General features: G+C 36.3%; 2 protein-coding genes and 1 long non-coding RNA gene across 4 annotated transcripts in view; 1 reads left to right on the top strand and 2 right to left on the bottom strand.

Moving 5' to 3' along the window:
• LOC116293024 (atrial natriuretic peptide receptor 2) overlaps positions 1 to 1514 on the bottom strand; it is a 42233-nt gene extending 40719 nt beyond the window's left edge. The window contains exons 1-2 of the mRNA XM_031700407.2: positions 1466 to 1514; positions 1120 to 1308 (exon numbers count right to left, since the gene is read on the bottom strand). The gene's annotated coding sequence lies outside the window, so the exon portion shown is untranslated. The remainder of the gene's footprint in view (positions 1 to 1119; positions 1309 to 1465) is intronic.
• The window catches only part of LOC148913159 (uncharacterized), a 54338-nt gene extending 44678 nt beyond the window's left edge, over positions 1 to 9660 (top strand). The window contains exons 4-7 of one of the 2 annotated variants that reach the window (XR_016119087.1): positions 2635 to 2721; positions 3993 to 4207; positions 6522 to 6580; positions 8157 to 9660. This is a non-coding gene — a long non-coding RNA (uncharacterized LOC148913159). The remainder of the gene's footprint in view (positions 1 to 2634; positions 2722 to 3992; positions 4208 to 6521; positions 6581 to 8156) is intronic. The other variant, XR_016119086.1, reaches the window with a different exon arrangement.
• On the bottom strand, positions 7761 to 13129 carry LOC116293028 (NADPH:adrenodoxin oxidoreductase, mitochondrial). The gene is made up of 15 exons (XM_031700424.2): positions 12834 to 13129; positions 12263 to 12358; positions 12056 to 12178; positions 11552 to 11596; positions 11213 to 11281; positions 10749 to 10850; positions 10535 to 10624; positions 10207 to 10309; positions 9972 to 10023; positions 9662 to 9812; positions 9503 to 9565; positions 9299 to 9407; positions 9017 to 9124; positions 8644 to 8709; positions 7761 to 7925 (listed from the first exon to the last, which is right to left on the bottom strand). The coding sequence occupies exons 1-15, from the start codon at positions 13038 to 13040 to the stop codon at positions 7795 to 7797; spliced, it is 1515 nt and encodes a 504-aa protein (XP_031556284.1). The 5' UTR covers positions 13041 to 13129; the 3' UTR covers positions 7761 to 7794.
• Between the last annotated feature and the right edge of the window lie 20 nt (positions 13130 to 13149).

Below are 13149 nucleotides of genomic sequence, written 5' to 3'. Positions count from 1 at the left end.
CATATATGAGTATTGATTGTATAAAGGTCAATACTTTTATTATAGTAGTGGTTGTTAATTGAAACGTGGTACTATACATGTATAGATATGATTCAAAAATATGTATGTAATGCATACATATGCACATCAAAAGAGAAAGAAAGGTGTTCTTACATGCATGTATTCACAAAATCTGTCAGTTGTCAAACTACTATACACGATTTATCCAAACCATCTCATGTCCTGTGTATTTTTAGTTTTTGATTTCATCAGCTGTTCGTCTTTATTTTTCTTTCTATATTAGGAAAAATTCCATTACTGAGTTACCCTGAATTAGCCCTTAATTTTTTTTCAAATATACTACAACCTCAACGAAATAACTACAATTTATGAATCCCTTTATCTAGTATAAATTTCAAACGAACCGAGAGAACTATTCTATATCCAAACCGCGCCAGCCTTCCTCAAAATAACAATTCAATATTCTCAAAATAACATATATAAAATTTCATTCTTCATATAATTCCTTTTATAATCAAGTAACTACTGTACATGTTATTTTTGTAGTCTTTATAATAGTGAGTATATAAGTAAGAGTAATCGCCGTGTCGGTCGGAAAATGAATTGGTGGCAGCGGCGGGCTCTTAGCAAAGCGACCCGAAATATTATAATCATTTATAAACGTGTTTTGAAGGATCTTATTTAATTTTACGCTGAACAACGAAATTTAACCGAAAAGATCAAAGTTTCTATTTTCTGACCGCACATTAGGTCACAAAACCACAGAACAACTGGGATCGATCCGGCGCCATCAGTCCTAAGTCGACAACTCGATCATCTGAATCTGACGATCGACCAGAAAAAGTTACCTTCAATCCAAACAGTGGAACGTGCTTAATTGTATACTACTGGGGAATAAGAAGTAGTGCGATAAGTTGCTGGAAATCTGTTGTCGGCTCGTTTTCAATTGTTACGGATAATTAGGGTTGCTTTAGGTAGGCCAGACTATGGGTGCTTTCGAGTTGAAAAATTAATAATGGTATAAAATATGGGCCTGATTTTTTTTCCAACTCATGAAGTCAACGTTATGTAATCATTCTCACAGAATCATTTGCAATCTCATTTAGTGAATAATCTTACCCGATTCCCTTATAGTGTTGGTACGTCGTTCTATGTTCCCAGTTATTGTTCTTTCCCTCATTCATTCGTTGAGTTGGCTTCCCGTGAAGGTAACACCGAATTCAGACACAAATTCCGCCAACTTACTGGATACAGATCTTTCTTTCATATCCTTGAGCCATCAGTTGATTTGAAACTCGATCTTAATTTCTGTGAATGATAAAATGAAAAGTAGTGAGTAGACGCTAAATGGACTCTAAAATACACCATTTGTATCGTCCCATCAACCATAATGTAATCATATCATTCTAGTCTAGTGAAAATTAAAACAGAATCAAATAACCCCGGTACATAAAAATCAGTTCACCTGATGTAAAGACTGTCAAGATCATTTCGTTTTGTGTCTTATTCGTCACAGCTGAAATACATCAAAATACCCTTGGTTAGATCGTGCTGTAGATGCGTTCTCTTGCTGTTCTAATCAACAGCTCATGCATTCCTGATAATACTCCTTCAAGAGCGACTCACACTCGGTAATTAATGATTGATGAACAGCTGACAATCATCAAAATATGAGACCAAATCAATGGTAAAAATCACCCCTAGAAACACCTACTTATAGTGAGTTTTAAAATACAATTTCGTTAATGCTGGAGCTGTTTGAATAATAAGCGCAAGGCAAACTAAGTTCAGAAGGGAATAAGTGGCCATACTGAGAATATTTAACAAGAATACTTTATTTGATTACCAAAACTACAACATTTCTTTTTTTCATTTTGTTTAATAGTTGCTTCTTAATTAATAAGTGCCTCTTCATGGATTATGCTACGTAAATATTTTTTCTCTCCTAACGAAGCTTAAGGCTAGGCAATTAAATATAAAACAGCAATGGAAATGAAACGGTTCAACAATATACTTTAAACATTGGATAATCAAAGATGTATAAATATTGGCCTGGTTTATATTGCATAGGACAGCTGTTTCCAGTTTACACTAAAAACATTCTCAATCCACCATTCTAGTCAATGAACGTCTAAAGAACGCATAGATATTCATGAGACTTTGTTATTTCGTGTTTAGATCTCATTCAATCGTACCGTTAAAAATCGTTAAGAAACGGATTTCAGTCGAGTTTATGGGATATTTAATAATGTTTTGAAACTTCAAATTTCATCGACCCTGAAACGACCTCGATTCTCACGCTGGGCTGGTCTAAGTCAGGGCACAGCTAACTCACAAATTACCCTGAAACCACCTCTGGGCTGGTCTAAGTCAGGACATGACTAACTCACAAATCACCCTGAAACCACCTCTGGGCTGATCTAAGTAAATTAGTAATAATTATAATAAAAAAATGTGAATTAGCCGGAACTTGTAACTTACGCATTTGCTGCATAAAATAGACGGAGCAGTAAGTAACTGCCGCATAAATGGAAATGGCTCTTAAATGGTATCCGAATGACGTGTGTCATTTTTGATTGGAGCAAGCCATTTTGAGATTTATATCAGAACTTTTGATTTTTTTGTTTTTTTTAGGAACAAGCATGCGGAAAGCGCCGACTGGTAACGAAATGTTGATCTGAGGGTACGCACTAATACTTTACCATATTATTCTACAGAATAGTAAGTATTTACCAATACGGCGGCCATCTTGAATTCTATTGTTTGGAATGCCGAGGGGGCAACTATCGGAAAAATGTATAGACAGCACAGCTGTCAGGGCGTCTTTTGATATGACTTTACGCTTTTTAATGAGAAGCACATCTAAAAAGCAATTGAATTTGCTGGTAGTTGGAACAATATGTGGAACACCTAGATTTCAAATTATTGGAAAACATAACTCCGCCACTCAATGCTTTATTAATATCCTATATTGCCCCCTTGATATAAATCAAGATGGCGTCGTACCGGTAAAATGGTCTATTCAAGAGAACTCTAGCATTTCCAGCCGTGACAATTCTCTGGTCATTCATATAAAAAAACCTACTACAGACAGTGGTACTATTATTATTATTACTCCCACGACTTCCTAGCAACCAGCGCACTAATCACTGAACCCTGTCAACTTCCCCCAGGGAGGATTAGACCAACAGTACGTATTTTCATAATTTTTTCAAAACAGACAAGTGATGTTAAATTTTACGGATTGGATTGGGTCATGTTAGAGAAGTTAATAAGATCTGTATTAAATTAGATCAGATTAGGTATCTTCTCATCCGCCAAAATCTTTTAAACTCACCAGTATAATCTCGTTGAGTTGGCTCATTTATCTTTATATTAAGCTTTATTTCTTCTCTGCAGGGTTGTTTTTTTGCTGATGTTGAACTTCTAAATTGAATGGTTCAGTTTTAATCGCTATTATTCACATCGAAATCGCAAAAAATGCTTTTTTTAATTCCTGTTTTACGACGTCTTCAAAGCTTTTTTTTGACAATATAATTAAAAAGTAGAGAAGGAAAGCAAAAAATGGAATGAAATACAAGAGATAAAACGAAGTTCACCTTGAACTATAGAATGAAAAAGTTGAGTTTTCGCTTTAGCAGTCGTATATAGGCAACAACATACGAGTGTTTTATAATTCCATGAATTCATTCATATAAGTTTAAGCCTCATGATCCTCTATAAAGGGGCTTTAATTCGTTTTACTTCCTGCATTTTCAAATGACTTTTCTTCAAACTGGTTAATGATTTAAAAGCTAAACAAAGTATATACCAGATAAACAGCTAACTAGTTTTAAGCGTGCATTAGATGGTGGAGTACCCTATTAGTCTATCAACAATACTTACCTAAAACAAGCTCTTAAAATATCCCTTAGCTCTTGTCTGTGATTGGCTCATAACCTAAGGTAAATTTAACTAAGCCGGTTAATAGCCATTATTTGTTCGTTTCCAAGGTAACACGATAAAATCTATGTTCCCGGATGTCTACAAAACCTGTCTATGATTGAAGTATGAGTTCCCTGATAGACTACTAAAAACCCTGGCTATATTTGGTTGATTGACTGACATCTAAGGTCCCGGATTGAGTAGAGTCTGGCTTTGACTGGTTGAAGTCTGAGTTCCCGGATCGATAACAGAGCCTGTCTGCGATTGGTTGATAGTTCCTAAGGTAAAACCGGCCGACGGAACGGGAGAGTAAGGACTATATGCAGGAGGGTAAAAAAACCGCATTGTAAGACTGGTAACGACCTTTTGGTGGATGGTAATTGTCTCGACACGTTCATACCCACAATCCTATGCACCACGAGGTCGTTACTAGTCTTTCTTTTAAAGGACTTCGGAAAGTCGATTCAACTGAAGAAGTTTTTTCATATCATAAAAACAAAAGCCCCAATTTTTTTGTCAGCGTATCCCATATCCTTTTTTCTTTACTTATATGTCCCTTATTCAATAACCCCATATTTGAACCTTTATTAAAACAAAACGAATTAAATAAAAATCAACCATCTTCAGTTTTGACATTACCCACCATAGTTAGGCCTAGACATCATTCAGTATTGTATGGTCATGTCATAATGGCCAAGCGGGCGCGCGAGCGAGGTGACCATGATTATTTGATTGCTTTGTATATTACTATCAAAACTGAATCTCGTAATCTGATCGATCTATAGAAGCAATGCCATTAGCGCTAATGTAGATCAAATATACCAACAAAAGAGCAAATGCTTGTTTTATTGGCCTCAAATGAGCTATGTCGAGGGACTCGATCCTTTACTAACACCGTCACTACCTGACTAGCTGAAAACCAACTGTTCTCTTTGGCGTGAAGTGGGGATCGAGCATTTTGCTCGCAGGCGTGAAAACATGTCTACAGAAAAAATACAGCTACAACCTAGGAACCTGGAACATTAAAAATAATTCAAGCGTTTTTTTAAAACCTTCTTGGTGGAAATCAATAAACTCTTGTTGCCAAACGGTAGTGCATTCGGGTGGAATATTTTTTTTACGAAGCGAAATTTGTCTATGAATACCTGCTATGGAGTAATGAAAAAGGGGTGGAAATGTGAGAAGACACTATCTTTTCAATTATCTATCTTTTGTTCAATTCGGTCACTTGAATTGAATATGAGTAATATTAGAATATTGGGAATAATGAGAATGATTTGGGCGAGCACATGAAAACACTAGACCAATTTAGATTTCAAGACAATCGCCAAGGCAGCGCAGACAACATTGATTCCCAGTTTCATTACGAGTAAGGAAACAAAATATTTTCACATTAAATTAACACTTACATAATAATCGAGAGCCAAAATTGATATAGTAAAAAGGCTTCTTCGTAATTTTCCAATCTTTATAGGCCACAGTATTGCTGTGATGAATTCTTGGTCGTTTTTCTGTTCGTGTTGTTGATTTTCGTCCAGTCTCTTAGGCCTCATTATTATCTTTTATCAAACGGATAAATAACATCGAAAAACGAAATCTGAATTACAAATTTTGCGTGCGTCCTGCTGCGCTGAGTTTAATTCTGTTGCTTGGTATTTGGCTTAAACGGAATTGACCAATTATTTTACCTGGTTGACTGACGATGTTTCCCGCCATTTTTTCTGCCTTGTGGACACACGCGTTGGCTGAGAATTGCAGGCAAATGAAAGGTGGTTGGAATAACAATATAATAGGAACGAGTAAGGAAAAAGAGAAAGATAAACTAACAATTTAAACTGCTATTGCTATCAATGTTATTATCAACTGATTTGTAGGAAAAACCCCTCAGTTAGGCATCGGAAGAGGATTGCTTTGAAAATGGCTTGAAATCCATAGCACTATTTGAAATAAGGCATACTGTGTTTTAGACCCTGTGTGTTAAAGTCGGTACTGCGAGGTGCACAAATATTGTCATTCGTGCGTTTCCCGCCAAAAAAAAACAACAGAGTTTGACCGCACGCGCTGAATGCTTGTGTTAGAGGAAAAAAAATGGAAATAAAATAAATGAATGGATGAATGAATAGATAAATAAACGAATAAAGGAAACCTAAGCAAAGAAAAACTAAATTAAATGAATAAATATACAAATAGTAAATCTTAAACATAATGAATATTAATCTGTAGTATCGTGAAAAGAATATATAATTGTAGTAATGTTTAAGACAATCACTGCATGTGTATTTGTTTGTGGGCCAAGATTTTAATTCCTCTGGGAATTGCTGTAAGCCATCGGTTTTGCTAATACGCCTCTTAGTTGAAAAATAATTATAAATAGTGACATGTATAATGGTGGTTCTCTTGCCGTTATATTATGTCAGCCTAATTCTATTATTATGATCAATGTTTTAGTTCTTGTTCATCGTTCTCCCGGCATTTGTGGTCCTTTTGCCCACCCGTGACAAAAACCCCGCCAATGCCAAACACTTGATTCTGATCTGAGCGTTAACTAAGCCATTCTCAGATCGTTGACGCACGATTCATGTTTTTTTTTGTTATAGATTTTCGACAAATTACTATCGTGTGGAATTGATTTGGTTCGTCCAGACGAGAGAATATTGTAAGCACGTTTAGTTACTATCTTGCGGGCTGTAGGATAGAGACCGACGGACAGACAGACAGTGACACAGTCACTCTTAGTTTTAATTAACACTTCAAACACTAAAAGCAAGAATTTCCAATTATAACTAAAGCAATATTTATCTTAAACACGCCTTCAAAACGAAACAAATATGAATACAGTCCAATATTTTTTTACACTTTCATAACAAAAATGACAATTTTTTTTTCTTTTCTTTGAAAATCATAACTACAAGACAAACGTGGAAACCTGGCGCCGAAAACTGCTTTTCTTAATGGCTCCAGAAAGTTTTTGCTTTCCTCAGGCGTAAAGCCTTCACATTTTATCGAGTTCTAATATGTGGAGCCAAATCCTTATCAAACACGGCATCTATAGTGGGACAAACTACTTCACGCAAACCCATCTAATTGTCTTTGCATTTTTGCTCTTAGTCTTCCGTTTCTGTTATATTTTTCCCGTTCTTTACTAGTCCAATTTTTGTCTAATTTTGATCGAGAAAAGCACACAGATAATGGCTTTAGCTGTATTATATATTTTCCATTCTAATTTTGTAAAACGAACTTCACGTGATAGTCACAAAAATCATCAGTATGTAAAGGATGTGGCTAGTTTGTGAACAAAGAATCAAAAATCGTTCATTTTTTCCCATACTTTGATTCTTTTTACATTTTTCTATCAATTTCCTTCCTACATATTTTTTTTCTTTTTTGCATTTTTTTCTGTTATTTCCTCTTCATTCTTTTCTTTTTTGACATTCAAAAAAATAAAAAAATAAAAATAAAATCACACACTCTTTCTTGTGTAGATATACGAAAATTCTGAAGCAAAGAATTTGGGGCAAAGTTTTGAGGCATTTTCTTATTCCAAATCGTATCATTTTCAGCAATACTATAACCAATACTTGCTGAGTTAAAGGCAAAAAACAACTTTAAATGTATTCAATAAAAAAATAATTGAAATTTTAAGACTGGATTTGTCTTTCAGATCAAGTGGCTTAGGATTAATCGTTTCCCTGTTCATCAGCCACAACACTTCCATACCAGACACCAGTGACATGTCTTCTAAGTTTCGTATTGTACTATATCACGACAGACGACAGCAACTGACCCCCTTCTATTTAGAAACCTAGTTTCATTTATTCCAAATAAGAATCGTCTACTACAAGCACATCAACCTTTTATTTCTTCATCCTTTTATCCTTTCGCTACTTGTAACATTTCTTTAGTGGATACTATTTTTTCTCGTGGTTTTCCATTTTTCTTTCCTCGCTCTTGTTCTTTTCTGTCAATCTTCTCCCATTCGTCGAAACGAACTATTTCATTCCCTAAATAAATGAAAAGAAAATTGAAAAAATCGAATGAGTAAAAACGGATTATCTGTTATTTATGCATTGGGAGTCCATTACTAACTGAGTCACTAGTCAAGAAAATGCATTAGAGTTTAGTAGGATTACGACGAGTTAAGCTAAGGGCATGTGATGGGCTTCCGAAAACATCTCTATATTTTCTAAATATCCTATTTCAGCTTTTATTTCTATTCTTGATCTTACATACAGCTTCCAACCATGAGAGAACTGGTCACAGCCCCGACTAATTAACATCCTATGGAAGAAACGGTTGATATGGTTCGGACATGTTGTCCGGATGCCTGCGACACGCCCAACCCGAAGACGTCTGGGAACCACCAGGAAGAAAACGACAAGACAGACAACGCATGCGTTGGAAAAACAGAGACCTGATGGAGTCATATACATGTTAAGAAGGCAGTGAGCGCTGATCGCGACAGAGCACCTTCGCGGAACGTTGAGCTGGCGCTGTGGGTCGGACCCATGACAGTCCTAGATAGACATCTGTCAATCTATAATAGTGCATGTTATACCTTGGTTAATTGATATACGCATGGTAGCATCTACCTAGCTATGGAACATGCGCAAATATGAGTATTAAATTATGCTGCTGCTGATGATGATAGTAATAATGATGATGATGCAAATATTGGAAAGTGAAAACTACACATCACTATACACACTGAGGATACCTTACCTTTCTTTTCTAGTAATCCTTGGATTGCTGTCAGACCTCGTTCAGATGCACTGTGACTCGATATTCCTAGCAGTTGAATCAATGAATAACATTACAGACTTACTCCGGCTCAAGAAAGGTAGACTTGAAGAAGCCCGCTCAGGCTTCAAAGTAAGGTAAATCTCAACAGATTCTTTTGTCCAGAGTTTGCTGCGCAAGACTTGCTCTCACGAAAGTTAGGAACCAGGAAGCGCATAAGTAGAGTAATTCTTAACCGTTTTTTTTAAATCAAGAAACCTCAGCTTCAACAAATATCATCGCCTGCTTCGATTATTTGTTGCAAACTACTTCAGAGTAAATTAACGGCTGTTCGAGAAAAGAAATTTTTTTTTACCTGCGTTAAGATCTTGGACCACTAGTTTTCCTGTTGCAAACGCATCGTTCATTGTTGTGGCGATGACCCCAACAGGTCCATGTCGTACCCATCCACTGCAATATAGACCTATTGAAAAGAAAACAGCACATAAGAAAACTACTTAGAAATAGTGGATTTCTAAGCTACGAATACAGATCGTACGGGCTCCCTGTGGGTTTAGTCGATTCTAGACAGACAAAAGTTGACGTAAAAAGAGAAAGAGAGAGAATAGTGAATATATGAAAAAGCATCTCATTTTACCAGTGGTGCCAAGGACTCTGCCATCTTCATTTGGTATGATGCCATTTTTATGATCGAAAGGGACCGTATCATCGATTGGGACGCTTTTGTACCCAATGCTACGAAACACCTGGAACAAATATAATAATTATCAATAAAACTAAAAACACTTTTGTCAAACAGTTTTTGAACCCTACAAATCAGTCGTGTGTGATAATTCCTCACCAGTCCACATGGTACATCTTCTGTTTGCCCGGTCCCTTCAGCACGAGCCACACCTGCAGGAGACTAGATCAAGAAATATAAAATACAATTAGGTCCTGTGTGATTATATGTCATACAGTCTTATTGGTTGCTAAACAATAAAAAAAGTGATAAACATACCTCTACTAGTTTGTTTATTTCTAATCTTATTCCTTCAACACGTGACCCATCATTCATTGAAAAAATTTCCACTGGACTCCGTAAAAACTTGACTCGCCATTCAGTGGTTGCCTGGAGACGCCGTTCAGTCTCTTGAGGAGTATGTTCTTCTCTTTAACGTAAAATAGATAGCAAGAGATAAGGTGAAGGTGCATGGATGTGTAGAGTGGGTGATACATAGGCTAATCAGGGCGGTCTGTTAGGATGGGCTTGGTGGGGGTATATAAATAGGTGTTTGTAGCGGTCCATTTTCACCATACCTCATACTTACAATGCAATTTTGTACATCAATTCTGTTAACCTTTTACGTGATCTTGGAATTTCTGAAATCAAATTTACCATTCAAGAAATTTCTTGCATTACTTTCATTTTATAGTAACTCGCAACTGGGTATTTACAGAGGTGTCTGAACATGAGAATCAAAGGTACAGAGTAACAGAATCAGCAATTAAAGTAATGCAGGAAGTGTTAGAAGGAATGATTAATATTTGCTGATGATAACTTACTGGGAAGAACTTCTTTCATTGGCTTCATGTCATCAGGAGGGAACACTGCCCTTGTCCCTGCTATTTTGGTTAACTCTCGTAGTTCCTTGATCGTAAAGGCAACCTGGCAAAAATACAGCAATGATGTGGAAGTTAATGGTGTAGTGATGATATTGATAAAGACTGTGGTGATGATGTTGACAAGGTGACAATAGTCGTTCATTGGTGCTGATAATGTCAACAATGTTGACAATGGTGATGATAGTGATGATGATGGCAATGATGTTTATAATGGCGATGTTGATGGTGATGTCATGGGTTGTGATGATGAAGATGAAGGATGCAGTACCTGTAAAGGTCCTCTTCTTCCAACAATGTACACAGTCTTTACTTTGCTCAACTTCAAGGCCTCAATAGCATGTTCACAGATATCTGTTTGCTGAAATTTTAATTTTGATCTGAAAATAAGAGTTATTGCTCCACAGAAATTAAATTATTTAATCATTTTTTGGTCTACCTGTGGTAAGAATACCACAGGAAGCCCAAACATCCTCTAACTTTACCTCAAGAAAACTGATTGGAGACAAAAGGATCCTTGCCACATCCAGAGCTACATTTCCTTGTCCAAGGATGACTGCTGTTTCTGAGCTCAGATCTGGAGACAACTTCAGGTTATGGAATAAATTAGAGAATATAATAAGAAAAATAGAAATGATTCTGAGAATCCAAGTGGTGGATTTAGGGTTTTGAAAAAGAGGGCCATCATTGAAAGGATAAAAGACAGTTTCATTCTTCTTGCATACAATTGTACAATAACTCAACAAATAATTGAATTAAACCAAATAAAATTCTAAAGTTTAACCAATCAGTCAACTTATATTGGTGCTTCCTTTGTGCTTCAATAACATCCTCTTTTCACAAGGGGAGGGGGGAGGGGCGAGTCCACTCCTATATCTCTGCCACAGAATCCTCCCTTTGACCCTTTATTGCCAAGCATTAATTAGTGATGATCATTTTATTTACTTACTTCAATGTTTTCTGGTAGTCCATTATACCAGCCAACAAAAGCTCTTGCTGCATACACTCCATGTAAATCCTGAAAAACATTCAAAAGTCTTAACCATTTTCCTAATCTAAGACTTGCTGTAGGTCAATACCTTTTGCTAATATACAATAAAATTTCAAGAGACCACTGACACCATTTTACCACTCAGTTTCATTCATACCAGTCCAGTACATTTTCAAATGTATGCCCTCGCACTGACCCCCCAAAACAAACATCAACGTTTTTGAAAGTTCTCCTGTACATGGTCCTTTTTTATGGTCATTTCATTATTCTAAACAATCAATATACACATAGACATACCTCTCCTGGGATCCCAAGTCTTCTGTCATCTTCTGCTCCATAACACTGTAATATACACAAAAGGGTATTGCAAAGGGGTGAGTTGATTTATATACACCTGTCATGACCCACCCCTTCCCCTGCAAATTCCAGTTAGTGCACCTAGTGTACTCTCTATCCTCTATATATAAGCATTTTTTCAGTTATTTTATATTCTTATTTCAAAAAGTTTGCCAGTGCCAAAGGCAATAAGTCACTCCAAGATCCAAGAATAACTGGAATATCTTGTTTCTGCTTTTTATTTTCTTCAAGAACGTGGAGCTTTAATAATGTATTGAGAGATTCAATGACGTTTGTAGTTAATGAACCCATTTTGAAGACCTGTGTCATTAATGCTTAGGTGTATACCCATAATTTCGTTCTCTCTTGGAATGACCTATCCCCTTACTCCTTTGGCTCTGACCACCTTTTTTTGAAATAGGTGTATACTACTACGGTATTTGAACTTATTCAGGAGTTTAGTACCAGGACAACTGAATCATAAGCTTGCTGTAGGTCACTGACTTTGACGTCTTTCCCAACATTAATGTTCCCATAAAATGAGCATCTTTCTGACAAAGCAGTTGTAGTGAATTGGTTGATGCAGTTCTACAGAGAGAGAGAGAGAGAGAAAAGAATCAATAAAAGAATAAATGAATAAATCAAAATTAATTGAAGCATTATTATGCAAACCTTTGTTTCTGGATGGTCTGGTGCGATGCCGAATCTTGCAAGACCAAACGGAATTGGTAAACACTCAATTATATCTACATGGACTGAATCATGTGACTGAAATGAAAGAAATTTTGCACTGTTATGCATTCCGCTACTTTACTCAACTCCTTTAACTTATGGAAAATTAGGCCTAGGGCAAACATCGGACTTTCCATGCACCAAACTCATTAAAAACAATGGATATCAGGTGATAATGAGGCGGTATTCTTTAGTGTAATTAAGTTCGGCGCATGGAAAGTTCGACGTTTGCTCTAGGCCTTAGATAATGATTATAATAAATATAGCAATAGTAGATATGATGCTTTACAAGTGATAACCCTGTACATTCACTTAAAAATAAAACATCTCAAAAGAAGTTTTTTGGAATATTTTTGAGAAAAAGTTCAAAAAGTATTAGGTGTAAAAACATTAGCACAGCTATAATAAGAAGTGAAATGTCTTAGAATGGGCTTCCTGTGTAATTACATAACAATTCCTACGCGGTGTAGTAGATGATAATGACTATCTAATAAAGACTAATGCTACTAACCTTGAGTATCTGCTGTGCAGTATAGAATCCAGCAGGACCCGCTCCAACAATGCACACTCGAGGATTCTGAGAGCTTTGCCTGGGCGAACCAGACCCACTAGATGAGCAACTAAAATGTCTATAAATAATACGAATGTTTGAGTATTTAGTCCTCGAGCGGTAAAATCCTTGATTAAATAATTGTTTAATTGCTACAGTCGATCTCATTTTACGATAATTTAACTGCTTGGAACATTACATTGGACCCTAAGTAACGAACGCCTCTATTAATGGGTCACTTGACTAGTTCCCAGACCACTGGAACCACGACCCAGCT

The sequence above is a fragment of the Actinia tenebrosa genome, unplaced genomic scaffold, assembly GCF_029948245.1.
Source record: "Actinia tenebrosa isolate PJP-AT-01 unplaced genomic scaffold, QUT_ActTen_1.0 PGA_scaffold0__85_contigs__length_37466705, whole genome shotgun sequence".
NCBI classification, from domain to species: domain Eukaryota; kingdom Metazoa; phylum Cnidaria; class Anthozoa; order Actiniaria; family Actiniidae; genus Actinia; species Actinia tenebrosa.
The sequence above is the reverse complement of the archived record's forward strand: the minus strand, read 5'-3'. Positions and strand labels throughout refer to the sequence as shown.